The sequence below is a fragment of the Coregonus lavaretus genome (genome assembly GCF_964263955.1).
Source record: "Coregonus lavaretus genome assembly, chromosome: 32".
Classification (NCBI taxonomy): Eukaryota; Metazoa; Chordata; class Actinopteri; order Salmoniformes; family Salmonidae; genus Coregonus; species Coregonus lavaretus.
Window position 1 is genome coordinate 13,070,251 of NC_140019.1, and position 25,722 is coordinate 13,095,972.

A 25,722-nucleotide genomic window follows, 5' to 3' on the forward strand; every position below is an offset into this window, starting at 1 on the left:
TTAGGCCTACTAATGAAATGCAGTGGAGTGTATTCATGGATGCCAAAGGAATCCAGGCTTCCCCCAAAAAATTACCAATAAACAAATATTAAAAGATATAATAATGATGTATCTTCCCCAGTGATTTTACCCACGCACCGCGACTGGTGAAATTTCCAAACTGCGACTGCATGCCAATCATTTGATCTCAATCACTTTAATGGGAATGTGCATTTAGATCTTCTTGAATTACTGTTTCGTGAGGAAATTAGAGCAGATGGTATTAAAAAACTATAGAGCCTTCCTGTATTTTGTTTCAATCAAAGCACATTTTGCCTAGTTGCACGCTGTTTTGACTTTTGGCCGCGTTAGATTTTTTTTTGACTATACAGCTAACCATCCTAAAATCTCATAAGAAATTAGGTGGTGTTTTTGATGTAACATCAACGTTATATTATGCTACTATTTGGTTATGTTATGTAAAATACTCATGAATCATTATGTGATATTCCAAGACACTGATTTAGCTTTGATCTAACTTTACTAAACAAGCACCATTGTGAGAGGTGCGGCACTAGCCGCCTCGCGCAAAATTTAGTGATGCAGAAAGGAGAGACCACATGGGTGGCCGTTTAATGAAAATCTGGGAATATTTGGCCACGGAAACATTTCTGGTTGGTCTCAGGGAATTTAAAACAGTTAGGAAGGGAGACTTTTCAGACGGGATTGAGTTTTTGAGTGAAGTAGCAGCAAATATGTTGAATGAGAAACTACCACATCCTTATGATATATATGTTTTTATACGCGCAACGTGACCGCAAGAGACAGGTTGGTTGTCTGACTGAAATACGGGACAAATCTACCTTTTTTTCTAAATTAGTGGTTGAATTTGTTGATAAAATGTGGGACATGTTTGTTTGTTTGTTTTCGGGACAAAGGGACAAAATGCGGGACTGTCCCGCACAATCCGGGACATGTGGTCACCCTAAATAGGACCACTGGGAGAGGGGTGTCTGCTCCCAGGGATTTCCCATCCATGTACTGTTAGTGATGCCAATAGTAAAGCCAAGCCATTTCGATCTTTGTTGATAGAATTATGCTTTTGATAGAAAATAATATATAAATATGGTTATTCTTATGTCATTGATACCTTACAGTTTGATAAGATAGAACGTTTGTGGTTCTTCTGTATCAAAAATATGATTTACCTGTGTTATTCCTTTGTAGTAACAGGTGCAGGCTTAAGGATGGTGAGTAAGGATACAAGTACTGTATTTACTTTTGGCTTAGTGTGACTCATCTTGTTGCAATCTCTCTCAGCAAAATATATTCATTACCAAAGAAGGAGGTGAGCATGCACTGGGGAATACTTAGCATACATGTGGATAATATAGATGACAAATAGATGCGACGTCAAACATCTCCATCCTTAAATTCATTTTCTGGACAGCACAAGAGATCCTCCTCTGAGGGCAATGAAATTAATCTATGTAATAAAAATAGCTTAGGCTACGCTAAGAGTTGCACACCATACTGAAACATTACAAACTTCTATTGCGATTGCTTGATTCATATACCTGTTCTCAAAGAGTAGCCTATTGTTACACAGAAGCCCTTTCTTGATGCTTTTGAATTCTACAGTATTGCTTCCATTACCTCCAGTATTAACCAGTGATAAGTTAAGATCCTAACAGCTACATCTTATAAATTCCTGGATGAGGTCATTGTTGATATTAACTTAGAGGTTTGGGTCATATCCTGCTGTGTTTTTTTTTTCTAAGCTCCACTTGCTTTTAAGGAGCGTCAACGACGCGTCTGGTACCTCCCCGCTAAAAACGTACTGTTGGACGCATCACCGTGGAGAGAGGAGGGAGCATATTTACGCTTGGAGATAGGTGAGTAAAATTACATTTTGAGAATTAAAAAAACAACATAAAAACTAGTAATATTCGTTTTCAATGGTGGAATAAAGTTTATCTTTGACTGGGAAAATTCCAGCTGACCAGACTGTTTATGCGAAAAAGTGAAGCTTTTTTTTGTTATATATTTCTTTACTCCCCTTTATGTCTATGACATGTTAAATTCTGACTTTGGGTCCATGCTAAAAAAAAATGGACACAAGGTGCATGTGCATTTTGGCACATTGAATGCTGGTGTACATAATTCAATAACATGTAGTCGGCAGCAGTAGCATTAAAGAGGTCTGATAAGGAAGGCTGGAATTTTAATAGTCAGTGATAAAGTCCCATCCCTGGAGGCATGTGATGTTTTTATTCTTAGTGCATTTTAGCCAATTGGCAATCATTCATCTCAAGTATTTTGTATTTTTTAAGAAGCTGCTGCAGTACATTTTGTGGACTGAAAATGTATAGATTTTCAGATAAAACCAAAGATCTGTGAGTGTCTATATGCATATGGGCATTGTGTGGCTTGGTAATTTACTGTAGCCTATGTGGTCAGTTTTAATGGTTTAAAATGAGCAGTTTGGTACATTTACTAGTGTTTTTAATTCCAAGTTTGATAGTTTTATTGACATATTGAAAAATAACCATTTTATAGAAATTGTATTGTGTTCTGTACACTGATGATGTCATCTATTCAATCAAACCCTGAAACCAGCTTTCTGGCATAAGTCAAAAGCAGCATTTGTCTTCCTCAATTAAAATATTGTGTACAATGGGGCTCACAAAAAACTGGACTGCATATAATGTTGTTTTGGACATATCCAATAGTCTAAATTTGGTAACCAGTTTTAATTGAATAGGGCCCTGACCCCATGTCTACATCAACAGTTATTCAAAGTCAGCCTAAAAAACCTATAAGAAACACACAGTACAATAGGTTGCCCTCAGCCCTGCTACACTTTACTGGTTAAGCCAGCTGCCAAGCCAAATGTATGATGTCATTTTCTCCCAGCAGCAGCTTCAGAACACCTGGAGAGGCCCCTCCTCCTCTACTGTGACTGGCTGTCATTGTGCTAATGACATCACCATTTTAGGCAATGACAGCCTAAACTATTTTCTGATTGGATTGGGTTCAGTGCCCATAGCTTTTCATAATATGGTACATCAATTATATGGTACTTTACAGTACACTCCTTGTCTCTAACCAGACTGATTGATTCAGTCCTGTTTGTCATGTGAGCATTTGTGCCTTTGTGAAGAATGTGTTCATGCAAAGTTTAATCTGATCAACCAGTCATATAATGAAATATCAGTGTGGCACACCAGCAATAGCAGCAGGACATTGATTGTGTTAGATCAGTGGGCTCAGTTACTGGAGGGCCTTGTGTTTCCTGTATGGTCCACATCAATCCCAGGGACAACTGGCCTTCTGCCCAAGAAGACAGCCTCTGGAGCATCAGTGTCCTCTGTTTATTCTAGTACAGACAATCTTTATTCATCTTAGTAAATAGAGCAAGACTCAGTGCAGTAGCCCCCATCTCTCTACTCTCACTACGTGTGTATAGGCTCACGCCTATGTGTGTGTAGATGAGTGGAGCATATGAAATTATGATACAGCACGCTCACTAGCGAGCAGATCCTAATTAGGCAATGTAGTGTGTCTGTCTGACTGGCTGGGTGGGAGGGTAGCAACATTGTCTCCAGTGGAGGCAGAACTGTACCTCCCTGCCTTACCCATTTTACATTTTAGTAATTTAGCAGAAGTTCTTATCCAGACCGACTTACAGGAGCAATTAGGGTTAAGTGCCTTGCTCAAGGGCACATCGACAGATTTCAAAGCAGATTTCGGGGATTCGAACCAGCAAACTTTCAGTTACTGGGCCAACGCTCTTAACTGCTAGGGTACCTGCCACCCATCTCCACATCCACACCTCATTGTGTTATTGTTACAGAGAAAGAGAAAGAGAAAAAGAGAGAGAGAGCGAGAGAGCGAGAGAGAGAGAAAGAGCTCATAACCCTCTCCCAGACCCTCTTTCCAATTGGCAGAAGTACTGTATGACTCTCCAAATGACTCTGAATGTAACCATATTGTGCAACTTGGGGCTCACCACTTTTTAAGGGCGGTCTGTGGGTTTATAGGGAGGGATGAAGTGACTCTGTCTTTCTTTAAGTGCTCTTTCCATCGTCCTACTTGACATATAGTGGAGACAGACTGTTGGAGCAGTTCACTTTTGGAGAGATTCAGAGAGCTGTGAGTCATGCAGAAGCAATGGGAGCTCGAAGTGTTGGCCGGCCAACTGTGAAATCCTTATCAGTGTGTGTGTGTGTGCGTGTGCGCATGTGTTCGTGTGGAGCTCAATGTCATGGGAAGAAGGGTTTGGGAGGTGGTGAATGGAAAAACACATGCTCCTCCACACCCCCTCTTGTTTGGAAACACTGTTGCCCTTGATTGACACATAGGACCCAGAATAAATGTGTGATTGTCAAAGGGATAGTGACCTTTTTGTGCAAGTGTGACTGGATATCATGTCAGTGTCATGTCCGGTTCTGAGATGAGGATATGTGATCATGTCAGACTTGTTGACAAAATGGCTCTGGTGGCCCTTCGGCCTTGTGTCCACTCAGAAATCACACATATTTGACCCGGGTCTGTCTCTACCTTCACCTCTGTTGTTGCTAGGGAACATGTGTTGATATAGTGCTGTGTCTGTCACTGTGTCTGTGTGGCCTGTCCACTGACCAAGACCAGGAACGGATGGTGACTGAGTCACAACAGAACTCAGAGAGACAGACAGAGGGGACATTCTGATAAATGACCCTTTGGATAGGCTGTCCTTTTGTTTTTATCCAGGCTATTTCAACCATCCATTAACTCATTTATCACGATTAGAGGCTGACATTTTTTGCCAGAGAGGTGGTCCTTGAGAATGTGTTATTTAAGCAATAATGCCCGAGGGGATGTGGTATATGGCCAATATACCACGGCTAAGGGCTGTTCTTATGCGCGTGCCTGGATACAGCCCTTAGCCGTGGTATATTGGCCATATACCACAAACACCCAAAGTGCCTTATTGCTATTATAAACTGGTTACCAACATAATTAGAGCAGTAAAAACAAATGTTTTGTCATACCCATGGTATACGGTCTGATATACCACGGCTGTCAGCCAATCAGCATTCAGGGCTCGAACCACCCAGTTTATAATGACACGTAAAACACAGCCACACAAGATGAATAATGCATGTTGCCAGTGGACCTCAGTGTTACTGTAACACATGGTAAGGGAGAATGAGTGCTGTAGGGTGTGATAAAACCGCAGACAATGCACCAGTGATATAGCTGTCTCACAGGGAACAGGGCTGTGGTGATCTTAGGTTGTGTCTGTACACACTGTACACTAGGCTGTACAGTAGAAGGGGTGGTGGCATGTTCTAATGACCCAATCAGGACCTACTCCTACATCTGGTCAGGAAGTCCACTCCAGACATCCTATTTTTTCCCAACCTCTCTAATCCCAATGGTAACATGTGCAATACGACTCTGTCTGGTTAGATATATGATGTTTATGCACAGAGGTTTTCACATGATGTCATTATCCACCACCACCACTACTGAACCGCTGCCAGGTTTTCCTCTGAACAGTTCTTTTAATCTCTGCCAGGGAGCATAAAGACTGAGACCACTCCCTGGAGAGAGGGGAACACACACATGAACTCTTTCATCAACACACATTACATCTCATCTGTGTGGGAAATAGCTTTTTGATGCAGAGGAGTGCTAGGAAGTATTGCGGGACAGTAAGTCTGCGGTGAAGAGATTGTAGAGTCCCCATATCTGTGTCCCCGTTGGATAGGTAGATACACTGTGACATGGACACAGTAGATTAGAAAGATAGAAAACTAAATGTAGTTAACATATTTTCCTACAGTATGTCAAATGTATTGTCAACATTTTTACACTGCAGTTTGTATGGCTATTGGCTAACTAACTCCTATCAGTTTCCATCTTTTGATTGGAAAAGGTATTTGTGGTTCTGGTAAGGTTTGTTGTTTCTGATGGAGCCAGGGTCAGCGTGTGGTGCTATTTCTGTCCTGTATAAGGGCAGGACCTAAGGCACTGGCAGGTGGGCGGGTGGGTGCGCATTCCTCTGCAGGAGAATAGACACAGTCTCAATAGCAGTACCCGCAAATGAGCCTGTCACACCGCTGTCAACATTCCACACACACATGCGCACAGGGACATGCACAGACACACGCACGTACATTCACACACACACAGACACATGCACAAACACAAAAGAACACACACACTGATTTATATTGTCAACACAACAACTGCCTGTGCCAGAGAGAGGGGGAGATGGAGGGAGATATTGAGAAAGGATCAAGAGAAAGGGATGACAATAATGGGGGGATGAGTGTACAAAACAGAGGACAGAAGACAGGCTTAAAAGGGCAATCTGTGATTGCCACATCAATTTTGGGATTTTTAAATGTATGATATATATTGATTCTGGAAGAAAATGACTTATACATACCTCATGAGCTTAGGTCAACTGTCCTACCCCACCAGAACCCAAAATATAAGCCAATGTTTGTAAACAATGTAAACAAACACTGAATATCCTTCAAACATGGTTAAAACGATTTCATGGATGGTCAGTTCTTGCATCCATAGCTCTGTATATGAATTTGAGTGGTTACATTTCTCCAAACCCATCCCTCAGCTTTTTACCAAAACAGTGGCGGGGAGTCACTGATCTACAGATTACCCCTTTAAGTGGTGTGATGTGGTGTCCATGGTGCCTACCTGATCATAAATGTTTCTCTGTGGGTTTAGTTTAATTGAGGGACAGGTGATATAAACAGACAGGCAATAAAATAACAAACATTAAGTTAAATCCTCAACAATGGGAGGAAACTAATCTGCGATTACAACCAGATACCTTAAACAAGCATCCACTACTTTGTATTCTCTCCATAGGATCTGTTGTCCTCTGTCTGGCCTGTAATGTTGTTATTATCCTGGTTTACATGGGTTTCGTCCCAAATGGCACCCTATTCCCTATATAGTGCACTGCTTTTGACCATTGTCAATGGGGCTCTAGTCAAGTGTAGTGCACTGCGTAGGAGATAGGGTGCCAGTTGGGACAAACAAGTGTAGTGCACTGCGTAGGAGATAGGGTGCCAGTTGGGACAAACACAGGGAGAAGTGCTGAGACATGGTAGACTCATTAGGGCAAGTAAACAATGGGGATCATGGGTCTTTACTCGGGTCATTGACTTGATGATGTCATGATTATTTAAACCAGTTTCCGTCATTACCTCCAAAACGTTCCTGTTCTTTGTGTGTGTGTGAGTGTGTGTGTGTGTGTGTGTGTGTGTGTGTGTCTAGAACAATACTTATGTGAGGTAACACTATTGTATGGGCAACTGGCGGATCAATTTCTTTTTAGTACTCAGTCGGGGTCTCAACTTACTGTTGAGAGTTAGAATAGTAGAATACACAAGGTGCAATTTCAAAATGTGGTTGTGCATCAGCAGTTTTTCTCTTATGTCAGTCACTGACAGTCACTCAATTTGCCATGTGATGTCAGCTAACAATTTTTAGATTGGTAAATTAGTCTAGCCAGCTACCTAAACTTGTAGTAATCATGGCCGAATACCGACCGGGCACGCAGCGCTAGTTGGCTATAGATGCACCAAAACGGCAGTATTTTTCCTTCATAGCCTGTTCTCCATCTTCTTTTAAAAAGGGAGCCAGTTTGTTTTCAGCATTTTTTATTTCATTTTCTCATGGCTCTCTCTTGTCCCTCTGCAGGAGACATATGGTGAGCAATATGTTTGGAACATTGAATCGCAATTAAATCACAGTATCAAATCGCAATACATATAGAATCATGACAATCGTGAGAATCGCAATACATATCGTATCGGCACCTAAGTATCATGATAACATTGTATCGTGAGCTCCCTGGCAATTCCCAGCCCTACCACTCAGCATGGCTAAAATGGCTCCATTCAAAGTTATTCAAAGTTGTAACCTATTGCTATAGGGGCCTCCCTATATTAAGCCTATCACTTGGCTCAAAGACAAAAAAAAATTGGGGGGGGGGGGCAACGGCAGCCAATGTACGAGGCTGACAGGCAGGAAAAGTGGGGGGATGGAGAGCGGGAGGAAAGAAGTGGAGAGGATGTGATCAACAGCTCTCCGAGCCCTGGTAGCAGCCCTTTCCTAGTCCCCAGTATGTGCAAAGGTGTATGTGTTTGTGTCAGGAGCATTGTGAGACTGCTGACAGAGGGGTCGTCATGTGATAGCACTCTGGCTGCTGATCAAACTCAAACCAATAGTCTGAAATAGTCCTGACTCCTGTCCTTCATGTCCGCCACTGATAGGTGGAAGGACTGGTTGGAATTTTCAACTGCTGCTTCGGTGATGCTCTATCTAGTTAGATCAGAGATTGTGAAGGGAAGAATACAGGAAAGGAGGCAGCAAAAGATTCCCTTTCAGATTGTTGGAACAAAGCCTTCTCCTGAAGCGGTTCAGTGCTATAGGCTAGCAAAGCCCAATGAGTGTATGAGACGCTAAAGTAGCCATCATGCTTAAATAGAAAGTCTGAGACAAACAAAGTCAAAACAGAACCTGTCCCTTCACTGCATTTATGTCACATATACAAACCAGAATTTTTGTGCAACAGAAAGGAATCATGAGCCCTACTTCCCACAGCACCTCTGCCTCTCCCTACATATCGGGATAATATTAGTTTAAATCGTTTAAAAAATATTGCAATATTATTTTTGCGCTAGTTGGCTGTACCTGCACCAAAACGCCAGCATTTTTCCTTCATAGCTTGTTCTCCATCTTCTTTTTAAATAGTGAGTAAAAAAAAATTCTGCACTTTATTTTCCATGACTGATCAAAACACGTTTTCTCATGGCTCGCTTTTGTCCGTCTGCAGCAGACATATGGTGAGCAAAATGTTTGGAACATCGAATCGCAATACATATAGAATAGTGAGAATCACAATACATATCGTATCGGCATCTAAGTATCTCGATAATATCGTATCATGAGGTCCCTGGCAATTCCCAGCCCTAATATTAACATGGCAAAAGTCGTAGAATTGCAGAAAATTCCCTTTAAAGCTGCAACAATCTCTCTCCACCCCATGGCAAAATGAGTAGAATTGCATGAAATTTGTTACAAAATATACTTTAAAACTTAGATGTCTCTCTCCACCGTCAAGACGGGGGCCAAGAAAAGGTTTTGCCCACGAGGTGCCCCAACCAAATCTCGCTTAGGGCCCCCAGAAGGCTAGGGCCGGCCCTGGCTACTAGTATTTTACATTTAAGTCATTTAGCAGATGCTCTTATCCAGAGAGATTGGTGCATTCAACTTAGGATAGCCAGTGGGACAACCACATCTTGATCACAGTAAGTACACTTCTTCAAACAAGCAGCTGTGAGCAAAGTCAGTGCAATCAGGGACAACTACATCTTGATCACAATAAGTACATTTCTTTAAACAAGTCAGTGCTAGCAGGTGAAATAAGTCAGGTGTTAGTTTAGACAAAAGACAGTGGTAGTAAAGGGGGGGTAGAAGGATTACTGTTATACTATTCAAGGCATTCCTTAAAGAGGTAGGGTTTCAAGTGTCTCCGGAAGGTGGTCAGTGACTCCGCTGTCCTGGCATCGTGGGGGCGCGTGTTCCACCATTGGGGTGCCAGAGCAGCGAATAGCTTTGACTGGGCTGAGCGGGAACTGTGCTTCCGTAGAGGTAGGGGGGCTAGCAGGCCAGAGGTGGATGAACGTAGTGCCCTCGTTTGGGTGTAGGGTCTGATCAGAGCCTGAAGGTAAGGAGGTGCCGTTCCCCTCACAGCTCCGTAGGCAAGCACCATGGTTTTGTAGTAGATGCGAGCTTCAACTGGAAGCCAGTGGAGTGTGCGGAGGAGCGGGGTGACGTGAGAGAACTTGGGAAGGTTGAACACCAGACGGGCTGCAGCGTTCTGGATAAATTGCAGGGGATTAATGGCACAGGCAGGGAGCCCAGCCAACAGCGAGTTGCAGTAATCCAGACGGGAGATGACAAGTGCCTGGATTAGGACCTGTGCCACTTTCTGTGTAAGGTAGGGTCGTACTCTGCGAATGTTGTAGAGCATGAACCTGCAGGATCGGGTCACCGCTTTGATGTTAGCGGAGAATGACAGGGTGTTGTCCAGGGTCACGCCAAGGTTCTTTGCACTCTGGGAGGAGGACACAATGGAGTTGTCAACTGTGATGATGAGATCATGGAGCGGGCAGTCCTTCCCCGGGAGGAAGAGCAGCTCCGTCTTGCCGAGGTTCAGCTTGAGGTGGTGATCCGACATCCACACTGATATGTCTGCCAGACATGCAGAGATGCGATTCGCCACCTGGTTATCTGAAGGGGGAAAGGAGAAAATTAATTGTGTGTCGTCTGCGTAGCAATGATAGGAGAGACCATGTGACTTGGTGTATAGAGAGAATAAGAGAGGGCCTAGAACTGAGCCCTGGGGTTACACCAGTGGTGAGAACATGTGGTGCGGAGACAGATTCTCGCCACGCCACCTGGTAGGAGCAACCTGTCAGGTAGGACGCAATCCAAGAGTGAGCAGCGCCGGAGATGCCCAACTCGGAGAGGGTGGAAAGGAGGATCTGATGGTTCACAGTATCAAAGGCAGCAGATAGGTCTAGAAGGATAAGAGCAGAGGAGAGAGAGTTAGCTTTGGCAGTGCGGAGAGCCTCCGTGACACAGAGAAGAGCAGTCTCAGTTGAATGACCAGTCTTGAAACCTGACTGGTTATGATCAAGAAGGTAATTCTGAGAGAGATAGCAGGAGAGTTGGCTAGAGACGGCACGCTCAAGAGTTTTGGAGAGAAAAGAAAGAAGGGATACTGGTCTGTAGTTGTTGACATCGGAGGGATCGAGTGTAGGTTTTTTGAGGAGGGGTGCAACTCTCGCCCTCTTGAAGACGGAAGGGACATAGCCAGCGGTCAAGGATGAGTTGATGAGCAAGGTGAGGTAAGGGAGAAGGTCTCTGGAAATGGTCTGGAGAAGAGAGGAGGGGATAGGGTCAAGCGGGCAGGTTGTTGGGCGGCCGGCCGTCACAAGTCGCAAGATTTCATCTGGAGAGAGAGGGGAGAAAGAAGTCAAAGCATAGGGTAGGGCAGTGTGAGCAGGACCAGCGGTGTCATTTGACTTAATAAATGAGGATCGGATGTCATCAACCTTCTTTTCAAAATGGTTGACAAAGTCATCCACAGAGTGGGAGGAGGGAGGGGGAGGAGGATTCAGCAGGGAGGAGAAGGTGGCAAAGAGCTTCCTAGGGTTAGAGGCAGATGCTTGACATTTAGAGTGGTAGGAAGAGGCTTTAGCAGCAGAAACAGAAGAAGAAAAAGTAGAGAGGAGGGAGTGAAAAGATGACAGGTCCGCAGGGAGTCTAGTTTTCCTCCATTTCCGCTCGGCTGCCCGGAGCCCTGTCCTGTGAGCTCGCAATGAGTCATCAAGCCACGGAGCAGGAGGGGAGGACCGAGCCGGCCGGAAGGATAGGGGACATAGAGAGTCAAAAATGCAGAAAGGGAGGAGAGGAGGGTTGAGGAGGCAGAATCAGGAGATCGGAGGGAGAAGGATTTAGCAAAGGGAAGAGATGATAGGATGGAAGAGGAGAGAGTAGCGGGAGAGAGAGAGAGAAGGTTGCGATGGCGCATTACCATCTGAGTACGGGCAGAGTGAGTAGTGTTGGAGGAGAGCGAGAGAGAAAAGGATACAAAGTAGTGGTCAGAGACTTGGAGGGGAGTTGCAGTGAGATTAGTAGAAGAACAGCATCTAGTAAAGATGAGGTCAAGCGTATTGCCTGCCTTGTGAGTAGGGGGGGGGGGGGGGGGGGGGGGGGGGGGTGAGAGGGTGAGGTCAAAAGAGGAAAGGAGTGGAAAGAATGAGGCAGAGAGAAATGAGTCGAAGGCAGACGTCGGCAGGTTAAAGTCACCCAGAACTGTGAGGGGTGAGCCATCCTCAGGAAAGGAACTTATCAAGGCGTCAAGCTCATTGATGAACTCTCCAAGCGAACCTGGAGGGCGATAAATGACAAGGATGTTAAGCTTGAATGGGCTAGTGACTGTGACAGGATGGAATTCAAATGAGGAGATAGACAGATGGGTCAGGGGGAAAAGAGCGAATGTCCACTTGGGAGAGATGAGGATTCCTGTGCCACCGCCGCGCTGACCAGATGCTCTCGGGGTATGCGAGAACACATGATCAGATGAGGAAAGAGCAGTAGGAGTAGCAGTGTTTTCTGTGGTAATCCATGTTTCCGTCAGTGCCAAGAAGTCGAGAGACTGGAGGGTAGCATAGGCTGAGATTAACTCTGCCTTGTTGGCCGCAGAACGGCAGTTCCAGAGGCTGCCGGAGACCTGGAACTCCACGTGGGTTGTGCGTGCAGGGACCAACAGATTAGAGTGGTAGCAGCCACGCGGTGTGAAGCGTTTGTATGGCCTGTGCAGAGAGGAGAGAACAGGGATAGACAGACACATAGTTTACAGGCTACAGCAAAGGCTACAATAATGCAAAAGAGATTGGAATGAAATTAACTAAACATCTGGGGAAGCGAGAGAGCGGGGCCTCCCTCGACTAACTCACGCAGAACAACTTGGCAGAACTGTCTTTGTTTCAGGAACAGTCTTCGTTTTGGGGACAGCTGCCGCAGACAGCTGGAAAAATAGGTTGTGCTAATAACACTAAGCTAATTGCCTAGCACAAGTATAGCCACTCCCTCTCCTATTGAGTTGTAATCTGCAGAGAACAAAAGAAGTGGCTGGACCTGCGTCCAGTGTGAATGGGTAGCAATCGCTTCTTAAGCAGACTGGGTAGCTTACTAACTATGACAGACAGACAGAACCAACACAGTTTACAAGTTAAAACAATTCTACTTACAGAATCAAGCAGGATCCTTCCAATACTATTAATTGATCATGCATTTAGTTAAGAGAGTTATATTGATTGCACAAATCCATTGACTGCATGTGTGGGTATCGATGTGGGTATGCAGACCCGAGAGCCACTGTGGCCCCTCATGATGAGTTCATATTTTTTGTGATCCCCATCTCCATCAAAGTAGCTCATCCCGGGTCTATGGTCTATAGTTCCTTTTGAGTTATAAAATAAATCCCTTTACTGTGAACATCATGACTGTCTGCTTCGCTCCTTTCAAGGAAATATTTTCACTGAGAGACACCAAGGTCACAGAGAGGTATTCAACATTGAAATATTAAGTGCTTGAAAATGTATTTTTTTTAAATGTTTTACTTAAATGCATCTTGTGTTTGTGCCTTGAAGAACCTTGTCTGGGAGCACTTTAGCAGTTAGTTTTTAGCACACAATCTGGTTATGTAAAAACATACACACACAAACGCACGCACAGACACGCGCAGACGCAACATGCACACATACGCTTGCACACACACACTAAGTGTTTATGGTAATATAAACAGTGTTACTAAACAAACGAACCATAAATTATGGCTTGATTAATACACTGTTTGCACAATGTCTTTTAGCACTTTCACTGAGTGATGATGTCAAATTCCTGGTCGGTTGCAGTGTTGCACTCTCTCAGCCATTGTCTTAATGTTAATATATATAGTGGGGAAAAAAGTATTTAGTCAGCCACCAATTGTGCAAGTTCTCCCACTTAAAAAGATGAGAGAGGCCTGTAATTTTCATCATAGGTACACGTCAACTATGACAGACAAATTGAGAAAAAAAAATCCAGAAAATCACATTGTAGGTTATTTAATTTATTTATTTTCAAATTATGGTGGAAAATAAGTATTTGGTCACCTACAAACAAGCCAGATTTCTGGCTCTCACAGACCTGTAACTTCTTCTTTAAGAGGCTCCTCTGTCCTCCACTCGTTACCTGTATTAATGGCACCTGTTTGAACTTGTTATCAGTATAAAAGACACCTGTCCACAACCTCAAACAGTCACACTCCAAACTCCACTATGGCCAAGACCAAAGAGCTGTCAAAGGACACCAGAAACAAAATTGTAGACCTGCACCAGGCTGGGAAGACTGAATCTGCAATAGGTAAGCAGCTTGGTTTGAAGAAATCAACTGTGGGAGCAATTATTAGGAAATGGAAGACATACAAGACCACTGATAATCTCCCTCGATCTGGGGCTCCACGCAAGATCTCACCCTGTGGGGTCAAAATGATCACAAGAACGGTGAGCAAAAATCCCAGAACCACACGGGGGGACCTAGTGAATGACCTGCAGAGAGCTGGGACCAAAGTAACAAAGCCTACCATCAGTAACACACTACGCCGCCAGGGACTCAAATCCTGCAGTGCCAGACGTGTCCCCCTGCTTAAGCCAGTACATGTCCAGGCCCGTCTGAAGTTTGCTAGAGTGCATTTGGATGATCCAGAAGAGGATTGGGAGAATGTCATATGGTCAGATGAAACCAAAATATAACTTTTTGGTAAAAACTCAACTCGTTGTGTTTGGAGGACAAAGAATGCTGAGTTGCATCCAAAGAACACCATACCTACTGTGAAGCATGGGGGTGGAAACATCATGCTTTGGGGCTGTTTTTCTGCAAAGGGACCAGGACGACTGATCCGTGTAAAGGAAAGAATGAATGGGGCCATGTATTGTGAGATTTTGAGTGAAAACCTCCTTCCATCAGCAAGGGCATTGAAGATGAAACGTGGCTGGGTCTTTCAGCATGACAATGATCCCAAACACACCGCCCGGGCAACGAAGGAGTGGCTTCGTAAGAAGCATTTCAAGGTCCTGGAGTGGCCTAGCCAGTCTCCAGATCTCAACCCCATAGAAAATCTTTGGAGGGAGTTGAAAGTCCAGCGACAGCCCCAAAACATCACTGCTCTAGAGGAGATCTGCATGGAGGAATGGGCCAAAATACCAGCAACAGTGTGTGAAAACCTTGTGAAGACTTACAGAAAACGTTTGACCTGTGTCATTGCCAACAAAGGGTATATAACAAAGTATTGAGAAACTTTTGTTATTGACCAAATACTTATTTTCCACCATAATTTGCAAATACATTTATAAAAAAATCCTACAATGTGATTTTCTGGATTTTTTTTTCTTATTTTGTCTGTCATAGTTGACATGTACCTATGATGAAAATGACAGGCCTCTCTCATTTTTTAAGTGGGAGAACTTGCACAATTGGTGGCTGACTAAATACTTTTTTCCCCCACTGTATAGTGTAAATATTATATATAAAAAATAAGATAGGGGGCAGTGGGGGTATCTGTTGCCTCTGAATTGGCTTTCTCTGTCCATCTCCCACCTGATGTCCATCTGTTGCCTCTGATGTCACAGCCATGGAATTGGCTTTCTCTGTCCATCTCCCCCTCTGACTGCCCCCCCCCCCCCCCCCCCCCCCCCATATATATACACCCCCTCTAACACACAGCCTGACGCCCAGGCTGTGTGTTAGAGGGGGTGTATATATAACCCATACCTTGGTGGGGTGTGTGGTGTTCTCCTTTCTCCCTGTGTGGATGCTACTCTCTCCTCTGGTCCTTGGATCTGTCTTTCTCCTCTCCTTTCCTGGACCTAAACATGGCTTACAGACTTTCAGGTAGCTAAAGAAATAGGCTGATGTAGTGTGGGGTTGCATTGTGATGGATGCTTGTCTTGTTCATATGGGTTCAATCCATTACTGATACCTAGTGCTGGTGGTTTGGTTTGGGGAGATTTTCTCAAGTTCGGTCAAAGACACTGGCTGGTAGGTTGTGGGAAGTTCCTCTTGGGCATTGGCTAGTATGTTTGGTGGGTCAGAATGGACATTTTGTGGGGAACCACTACTCTGGAGTTCATTTTCTAATGATTGTATTTTTGGTGGAAAGGAAGCTAAGGTCTTATGACACCACAAAGGGAGCAACCATTTTTCTGGAGAAAAGCGACAGTTTTACCTTTTTTAAGGCAATGCTATTTACAGCTGGATTGATGCATCTGTATCGTGGAAATTAAGTCCTTGGGACAGCATACTTTAGGCTGTCAGTAGTGGATGAAAGATGATTCATTCAATATTTAATGGGTACATTTCAAGTCAGACAGAGATATCACATGGTAGATCCTATACATACAGTGCCTTCAGAAAGTACTCAGACCCCTTGACTTTTTCCACTTGACTTTTTTTGTTGTGTTACAAAGTAGGGTTAAAATGTATTTAATTGTCATTTTTTTTCAACAATCTACACAAAATACTCTAATGTCAAATTGGAAGAAAAAATTTAACATAAAACCCCCGCTAATATATCTTGATTAGATAAGAATTCACCCCCCTATGTCAATACATGTTAGAAACACCTTTGGCAGCGATAACAGCTGTGATTCTTTCTGGGTACGTCTCTAAGAGCTTTACACACCTGGATTGTGCAATATTTGCCCAATATTATTTTTAAGCTCTGTCAAGTTGGTTGTTGATCATTGCTAGCCAGCCATTTTCAAGTCTTGCCAGAGATTTTCAAGCAGATTTAAGTCAAAACTGTAGCTAGGCCACTCAAGAACATTCAATGTTATCTTGGTAAGCAACTGTAGTGTAGATTTGGCCTTGTGTTTTAGGGTTATTGTCCTGCTTAAAGATGAATTCATCTCTGAGTGTCTGTTGGAAATCAGACTGAACCAGGTTTTCCTCTAGGATTTTGCTTGTTCTTAGCTACATTCAGTTTATTACTTGCCGATGACAAGCATACTCATAACATAATGCAGCCACCTCCATGCTTGATAATTTGTAGAGTGGTACCCAGTGATGTGTTGTGTTGGATTTGCCCCAAACATAACACTTTGTATTCAGAACAAAAAGTTAATTCCTTTGCCTATTTCTTTTTGCATTATTACTTGAGTACCTTGTTGCAAACAGGATGCATGTTTTGGAATATTTTGTATTCTGTACAAGCTTCCTTATTTTCATTCTGTCATTTAGGTTAGTATTTTGAAGTAACTACAATGTAATTGATCCATCCTCAGTTTTCTCCTATCACAGCCATAAAACTCTGTAACTGTTTTAAAATCATCATTGGCCTCATGGTGAGATCCCTGAGCGGCTTTTCTTCCTCTCCGGCAACTGAGTTAGGAAGGACGCCTATATCTTTGTATTGACTGGGTGTATTGATACAACATCCAAAGCCTAAATAATAACTTCACCGTCCGTGCTCAAAGGGATATTCAGTGTCATAAAAAAAAAAAATCTCCCTTCTTTCTGAGGCATTGAATCTGTTTGAATCTGTGCTTGAAATTTGATACTCAACTGCGGGACCTTACAGATAATTGTATGTGTGGGGTACAAAGATGGGGTAGTCATTCAAAAATCTGGTTAACCACTATTATTGCACACAGTGTGTGTGATTTGTTAACCTAAATGTTTACTCCTGAACTTATTTAGGCTTGCCATAACAAAGGGGTTGAATACTTATTGACTCAAGACATTTCAGCTTTTCATAAAAAAGAATTTTTGTACACATTTCTAAAATCAGAATTCCACTTTGACATTATGGGGTATTATGTGTAGATCAATTTAATACATGTTATATCCAGGCTGTCACGCAACAACATGTGGAAAAAGTCAAGGGGTGTGAATACTTTCTAAAGGCACTGTAGCAGTTGATCTTACGGACCTCCATAACCCTCTCTCTGGGGTCCGTTTGGCTTTGATCTGCCATCAGTAAGCCATCAGTGATCAATGTTGATGAGAGCCAGGCTCTGTGAGGCTATCCCTGGCACCATCCTGGTTCACCACTCACTGTACTCTTACTCTGATCTTTCCATTGTAAAGTGGTTCCCCCACCCCAGGGACCAAAGTGGTATACTCCAACCCATCCTACAAAGAGTGCTGGTGCATACCAGGGCTGTTTCTGTGGAGGCAGCTGTGTGATTGGCAGTAGCTGAAAGGCTTAGCGCTTAATCACAGTGGTCTTTTATTAGGCACATCTAGACCCACAATGGTCACTGTGGCACAGTTGCATCCACAGTGTCCTCAAAAGTCACTCCTCTGACTTTGTGGGCCTAGATGTCCCTGCCATAAGGGCACAGTGCTTACACACTCAGAATGGAATGCATGGTTAACTAATTCTGAGACTGTGATACCTTGCTACCCTACTGCCTCTATTCTAGCCATTGATCCGGTCCTGCCAGTTGGATTCTGTTGGACTGGCTCGTACCACGAGATAAGAATGGGGATGACTCACCGGTGGCTCAGTATAGGGGCTTAAACCAGGCTGCCTCCTGTGAAGACGGGCCTCTCTCTTTCCCCTCTCTAGTAGTCACTCTGCTAAATGACTAAAATGTAAATGTAATCCATTCATCCTCACTGGACACTACAGCTGGGAGAGAGCACATACCACAGCTCCTCTAACTCATCCCGTTCAGTTCACCACACTCACTGTTGACCACATCCCCAGGCCACTCGAAGAGCACCAATTGGCTTTCGTAAATATTTGCAGTGTTCCCATGGCTACCAGGATATATTGTCATTCCATCATGAGTATTTCCCCCCATTGCTCTCATTGTATTAAAAAGGATTAAGATACTTGAGCGCTCACAATAATATCACATCTGTTGTCTCATAAATCAGAGATATTTTCGTCATGGCTCCCAAACGGCTAACCCCACCAAAGTGATCCACCCTGATTGAGATTTGGTAGTTTTGGCATAATCTAGATTCTAGTGTGTTCCTCTCTAGTGTGTATAGCTGGGTTGGTTGTTTAGCAACAAAACTGACACAACTATGGGGCAAAATAGACAGGGTTGGCTTAGATTGTTGACAACATGTAAACTATATTTTGTCTCCAATGTTTATTGAAAACATAAATACATTTGCACAATTAGCACTTCTCGCTCAAATACATTCTTACAGTTGTTAGTTAGGCAGCTAGCATATTTTAGCCATATTAGCATTGACATGAAATCAGTCAAAACAAGACATGGTATCAAGAACAAGATGAAACTAGTTTAAACGAGTCACTTACGATTCCCAACATGGCAGTTTCTTGTCATTCTTGCTAGCAATCTGTCCATCCAGAATCACAACAACACGCTGACTTCTGCCCCATGGAAGCGCGCAAATTGTTTTCGGGACGTTGTCAGCTAACCCATCTATGGAGACATGTAGGAGGCTTGCAAGTGCATGACACTGACAATCAAGATGATCACGATGACACATAGGTCATTGAAAGGCTGAAAGAGCATGGTTCATTCCAGGGAGGCCATAGAACACAACCAATCAAGTCGACTGTGCTATTTTGGACGCAGTAATTGCAGAATAACTGCAGTGTACTGCAGTTGAACTTCAGTTACACTGCAAAATTACTGCAGTAAAAAAACAGTGTTATTTTGGACGCAGTATTTGTAGCATACTGCAGTTATACTGCACTCTAATTACAGTTATACTGCAGTGTACTGCAGTTATACTGCACTCTGACTGCAATATTTTTCCTAAGGGCAGTGTTGGGGAGTAGTGAACTACATGTAGTTCAAATAGTAATTTAACTAATTTCTGCAGTAGCTTGGTGGTAGTAGAACTAAATAAAATCTAGGTAGTGTTTTCACTAGTTAATTGCTTACTACTGGAACTACACACTACTTTTTTTTGCAAAACGCAGAGAAAATATGGGTGAAGAGGCAATAATTTACATTATTTTCCGGCATCAGACCTAGCTAATTCTCACTTGAAACATCGTTTTTGTATTGAATGGGCTAATTTACACATTCTGTAAACATGACCCCAAAGGGATCTGTCTTGCAATTTGTATTCTATGACATTTCAGATTTACATATGATAATCTTTCACAAAGTAGTTTGGCTGTAGTGAACTACTTTTTCAAGGTAACTTTAGTTAAGTAAACCGTATTTTTCTTAAGGGTAGCTTTAGTGTAGCTTAACTTCTTCCAGTGTGAAGTAATTGGTAGCTTGGTAAACTATATTTTCAGAGGAGCGTCCCCAACACTGTAGGTCTTATCCTGACGGATGATCCATCCGTGCTGCCCGTTGTGATGGGAATTTCGGAATGTTAATGAGAGGAACAGGGGACGGTTTTGTTTACACTAACAGCCAATGAAATGACGCTGCCAAAAAGGAGACAACGGCAGAGAGGTTGGATGGGGTGTGGTGGCCTGAATGAGCCAGGCACTCTAAAAATATGACCTAAACTTTCCAACAAAGCCTGATAAAGTCAGCCAACCCCTGCAGGGCCGAGTTAGACACAGCGTGATGACTACACGCTAAAGCTCTGTTCACAGCCAGACATCTGTGGGTCGTTTTCGGCAGCAATTTTCCACACACTTCCCTCAGCCGTTTGGCATGCCGGTGCTAAGCCCCTTGCCTGGCTGGGTCTGATTAGAGGACAGGTCTCGTACTGGGATGCCAGCTTGAACATGTATTTTTCTTAGCTTGGATGATGGATAGGTTTTGTGTGTCTGGGTGCCTGCTAGACAGGGCCATGTTTTATCAACATGACAGGACGTGTGTGTGTGTGTGTTAATGGCAGTGTGAGGACGTTTGGAGGGCCCGGAGTCATTATTCAGGTCTGGGTGCATGCATTGAAGACGGCTGAGGAACTAGTTTCAATTTCAAGTTTTAATGTGCACAAGTACAGTAAAATGCTTTTATTGCAAGCTCTAACCCCAACAGTGCAGTAATCAATAACAATGTAATTCTAAAAATAACATATGGTAGAACATAAACACACGATAAATAGAAATAGGAATGACATAATAGCAGAATAAGACTGATATGAATAACCCATTGTATGATGACTTACAGGTATTACATAAATCATATAGGTATTACATAAGTACTTGGATGTATTTTGCAGGCCCACAGGGACCATACAGATGTTGGATCTTAATTTGATCACCCTGTTGCAGGAGTTTGTAATTTCTACTTTGACATTTCAGAATTGATTTTCATTAAAGAAAAATCGATCAACCCTTACTAAAAAGTGGCATTAATTATAATCCACATTTCCTGTTGCTGCAGGATTATTTTCCTGCTGTAGCAAACTGCCTCAAATTAAGATCCTACATTTGTATTGAGATCTAGTCTGTAGTGATGCTGACTCAAAGTGTAATCTACACTGTAGCCCTGTGGTGACTCTGAGACATTGCATGTGTATGACAGTTTAGTTCCAATAAATCTGCTTACTTGTCAATTGATTCCTCAATTAATTAAATGAGTGATTCATGTATATATGACTTCTTCCCCAATAGTAAATGTGATTGTTGTTTGTGTTCATACAGGGCCGAGGAGCTATTCTACTTCCACCATGACTGAACGCTTTGACTGCTACTATTGCCGTGACAACCTGCTTGGGAAGAAGTATGTGATGAAGGATGAGAAGCACGTGTGTACAAAGTGCTTCGAAAAGCTCTGTGCCAACACCTGCGCAGAATGCCGTCGCCCCATTGGGGCTGATGCCAAGGTGGGTATTGTGTATGTCCTTGTGAGTGTGTGTGTGTGCCCTGAAGTGTGTGTATGTGTGTTCATAAAGCTGATTGGCTTCAGTTCATATGTCTAGATTAAGGCCAGTGTTACATATCTGGGCCCGTATGCACAAGGTCTCTCAGAGTAGGAGTGCTGATATAAGATCAGTTTTGCCTTTTAGATCATAACGTATATGATTAAATGGACAGGTGTCGACCTGATCCTTGGGCAGCAGCTTCCACAACATAATAGTCAGCATTCAGTCACAGATACTTACTTGTGTTATAGACACTATCATTGCTAACGAACCCTGAAGTATTATACCATTCACATTGTTTCACCATGATTAGTGTCTACCCCATATTGGCGGTCAGTCCCTTCATGCTATGCTGCACTCAAATTCACTTAATCTACACTAATGCTTTCCAGAAGGACATACTCTGTTTCCTGGTTAACACCTCTGAATACCGTCGCCAACAAATGATTGGGGAAAGAGCCTCAGTTTGATGAGGTGTGAATGAAGCCCATGTGAATGAATGCATCTCACGCTTCTCCCTCCCTCCTCCACTCTGTCCAGGAGCTTAACCATAAGAACCGTCACTGGCACGAGGACTGCTTCCGCTGTGCCAAGTGCTACAAGCCCCTGGCTAACGAGCCCTTCAGCGCCAGGGACGACGGCAAGATCATGTGTGGCAAGTGTGGCTCCCGCGAGGATGGCAACCGGTGCCAGGCCTGCTACAAGGTGGTCATGCCAGGTGGGCTTAACCATACCCATAATACACTTCTTCTTTCCTAAAAGTGACCTAGCACTGTGTAGTTGGCTGCTGTTTAAAATGTTTTATGTTGTTCTTGTGAAGCCCAGGGCAAATTCCAATAGTGTGTGTGTGTGTGAGTAAATTCACTCTGAAGTGCCAGAGTGCACTCTGGGTGTTCATATATTCAGAGCATTGTCAGATTGTCAGTTCGTAAATCCAGAGCATTTCGCTCTCAGTCTCGGAGTGTTCAGAGTGCACACTGGACGCTCTGGCCGAGGAGTAGGGTTGATATGAGTCTTCTGACCTCACAATGGCAGTCAAGCACCCAAGCTAACTGGCTAAAGTTGGCTAGCTTGCTAGCTACTTCCAGACACAAATGAGAGAACACCTCACTGACCATTTTACTCGCCCTAGCATAATAGGTTAGACTCTTCATGTTATCTAGAGCGTTGGTGACATGCTGACTAGCCAGGGCGCGTGAGTGCGTCCGCGTGCGCCATCGTGCGCATGTTGATTTTATCCACCCACACCAGACACGATCAGTACACGCATGTTAAAATATCAAAATGAACTCTGAACCAACTATATTAATTTGGGGACAGGTCGAAAAGCATTAAACATTTATGGCAATTTAGCTAGCTAGCTTGCTGTTAGTAGCTAATTTGTCCTGGGATATAAACATTGGGTTGTTATTTTACCTGAAATGCACAAGGTCCTCTACTCCGACAATTAATCCACAGATAAAACTTGTTTTCTAGTAATCTCTCTTCCTTCTGGCTTCTTCTTCTTCGAACTTTATATTGCGTTTGTCAACCAACTTTAAAAGGTGCATTACCACCACCAACTGGACTGGAGTGTGTCTTTCAATCGCCCATGTGGGTAGATGCTCCTAAAAACCAATGAGGAGATGGGAAAGGCAGGACTTGAGCGTCACAAATAGAACCGAGTGCTATTTTAGCGCCTGTTCACGCAGACGCTCGTTGACGCGCGCGAGCAGTGAGGGTGCAATGATTGAATAACATGTGTACATTTATTTCGCAACGCTCGCTCACGCGACGCGACGCGTGCGGTGTGGTCAACATGTAATAGTTGTGCTGCTGGCAACAATTGAATTACGTGTTTTTGCCGACGCTTACTGATACCGGTCAAATTCAACGGGTGTTGCACATTCGTAAATGCATCAGAGATTCTGCGCTCTGGCACACTCAGACAAGAGTGCTCTGAAATCGGAGTAGATAGCCAGAGTGAATGTACGAACTCACCCACTGTGTGAAACAAGTGTCTGTATTCTAATGTATTCTATCTTTGACTGCCAGGCACCCAGAACGTGGAGTATAAGAACAAGGTGTGGCATGAGGAGTGCTTCACCTGCTTCGAATGCAAGCAGCCAATCGGCTCGCAGAGCTTCCTGAACAAGGGCGATGACATATACTGCTGCCCATGCCACGAGAAGAAATTTGCCAAGAAATGCTTCCACTGCAAGCAGGTGCATAAGATCTGTCCCTTCACAAACCCACAAACAGAACAATATATATTTCATTCTGTTGTGAATTTTGCTTAATTCTTTCCTGCCATGTTATTACAGTGTAATTACAGTAGGCCTAATTATAGCATTCTTATACTCAAGTATACCTACATAAGGTACAAGTTAAAGGAAATTATTTATGTTATTCATATAGAATAACATGGTGGTGTTTCTCTCCCCTCACCTCAGCCCATCACCTCAGGTGGTATAAGCTACCAGGACCAGCCATGGCACTCCGAGTGCTTCGTGTGTCGTACTTGCGGTAAGGGCCTGGCCGGAACCCGCTTCACCTCCCATGAGGAGCATGTCTACTGTGTGGACTGCTACAAGACCTCCGTGGCCAAGCAGTGCAACGGCTGCAAGAATCCCATCACAGGTCAGACACCCACACTTTACATGAACATTTATGCCTTATATTTATTGTATGGACAGACTGTTTTTATGATAATAAATTAAGGACTTCATTATGTGTAGGATGGAATGTTTTTAGTGAGATTCAGTGGCATTAATAAGATGTTATGGCTGTAAACTGGTTATAATAGATCTGACCCATTACTATGCTGACTGCTGCACATACTATCGCACATAATACAGGGTTTGGCCATGGGACCAACGTGGTGAACTACGAGGGTCACTCCTGGCACGAGTACTGCTTCAATTGCAAGAAATGCTCCCTCTCCCTGGCCAACAAGCGCTTTGTCATCAACGGAGAGGACATCTACTGCCCTGACTGTGCTAAGAAGCTGTGAGCACAGCCAGCAATAGGGCCAAATAAGTGACCTGTCTCATTCATGTTGGGGGCAGAACATAAACAGGATAAGCCAACTAACTCAAATTAAGTGCCAATCAAGGGGTTAAAACTACAGAGAGAAAGCATGTATTAGGTTAATCACCTGAATGAATTCTAACAGCAGTTGAATATGAATCTTGTTCCACTGTTTTCTGTTATTGTTGAGAACTAACACACCAAGTGGTTTGCTTTTTTTGGGCATGCAATATAATACTAAAAAGCTTGGGTCAAATTCAGAACTCTTCATAGTCATTAGGGAATGCCCTTTTCAGTGGCTTACTGAAACAGTCATTTGAAAATACTAATATGGTAATTACATGTTACCTGCTTCTTGAATCATATACTAGCTAAGTAATCGGTCATGGTATCTCTAAAGTGATGTTTGAAAAGTTGATATATATATATATATACACACACACACACACAACTGTTCAAAAGTTTGGGGTCACTTAAAAATGTCCTTGTTTTCAAAAGAAAAGCAATTTTCTTGTCCATTAAAATAACATCAAATTTATCAGAAATACAGTGTAGACATTGTTAATGTTGTAAATGGCTATTGTAGCTGGAAACTGATGATTTTTAATGGAATATCTACATAGGCGTACAGAGGCCCATTATCAGCAACCATCAGTCCTGTGTTCCAATGGCACGTTGTGTTTGCTAATCCAAGTTGATCATTTTAAAAGGCTAATTGATCATTTGAAAACCCTTTTGCAATTATGTTAGCACAGCTGAAAACTGTTGTGCTGATTAAAGAAGCAATAAAACTGGCCTTCTTGAGACTAGCGGAGTATCTGGAGCATCAGCAATTGTGGGTTCGATTCTAATGCATTTGTCCTCTTGCTCAGTTGTGCACCGGGGCCTCCCACTCCTCTTTCTAGTCTGGTTAGAGCCAGTTTTCAGCTGTGCTAACATAATTGCAAAAGGGTTTTCTAATGATCAATTAGCCTTTTAAAATGATAAACTTGGATTAGCAAACACAACGTGCCATTGGAACACAGGACTGATGGTTGCTGATAATTGTAGCCGTTTCCAGCTACAATAGCCATTTACAACATTAACAATGTCTACACTGTATTTCTGATTAATTTGATGTTATTTTAAAATGGACAAAAAAAGCTTTTCTTTCGAAAACAAGGACATTTCTAAGTGACCAAACTTTTGAACAGAGATAGACTACTACTATCTCTGAGCATAACACCGTTTGATACCTACAAAGAAAGACCTAGTTTGTCCATACTGATTATTGAAGCCCTATACGTGAAACCCTCATATATATATATATGAGGGTTTCACGTA

At 43.1% G+C, this 25,722-nt stretch overlaps 1 protein-coding gene across 2 annotated transcripts; it reads left to right on the forward strand.

Annotated features, from left to right (window-relative positions):
- Positions 1–1,831: 1,831 nt before the first annotated feature.
- On the forward strand, positions 1,832–24,827 carry LOC311107981 (four and a half LIM domains protein 1-like). Of its 2 annotated transcripts, XM_084150614.1 has the most exons (6): positions 1,832–1,874; positions 21,170–21,351; positions 21,931–22,108; positions 23,425–23,594; positions 23,823–24,009; positions 24,228–24,827. In XM_084150614.1, the coding sequence occupies exons 2-6, from the start codon at positions 21,196–21,198 to the stop codon at positions 24,380–24,382; spliced, it is 846 nt and encodes a 281-aa protein (XP_084006740.1). In that variant the 5' UTR covers positions 1,832–1,874; positions 21,170–21,195; the 3' UTR covers positions 24,383–24,827. The 2 variants fall into 2 exon arrangements, with proteins under 2 accessions (XP_084006740.1, XP_084006739.1); XM_084150613.1 differs by lacking the exon at positions 1,832–1,874 and having other exon boundaries at positions 21,118–21,351.
- The last annotated feature ends 895 nt before the right edge of the window (positions 24,828–25,722 follow it).

Coding starts and splice junctions, on each gene's coding strand:
- LOC311107981 (XM_084150613.1), top strand. CDS start 21,121: ATGACTTCTTCCCCAATAGTAAATGTGATTGTTGTTTGTGTTCATACA. Junction 21,352..21,930: donor CCATTGGGGCTGATGCCAAG/GTGGGTATTGTG, acceptor CACTCTGTCCAG/GAGCTTAACCATAAGAACCG. Junction 23,595..23,822: donor AATGCTTCCACTGCAAGCAG/GTGCATAAGATC, acceptor CCCTCACCTCAG/CCCATCACCTCAGGTGGTAT.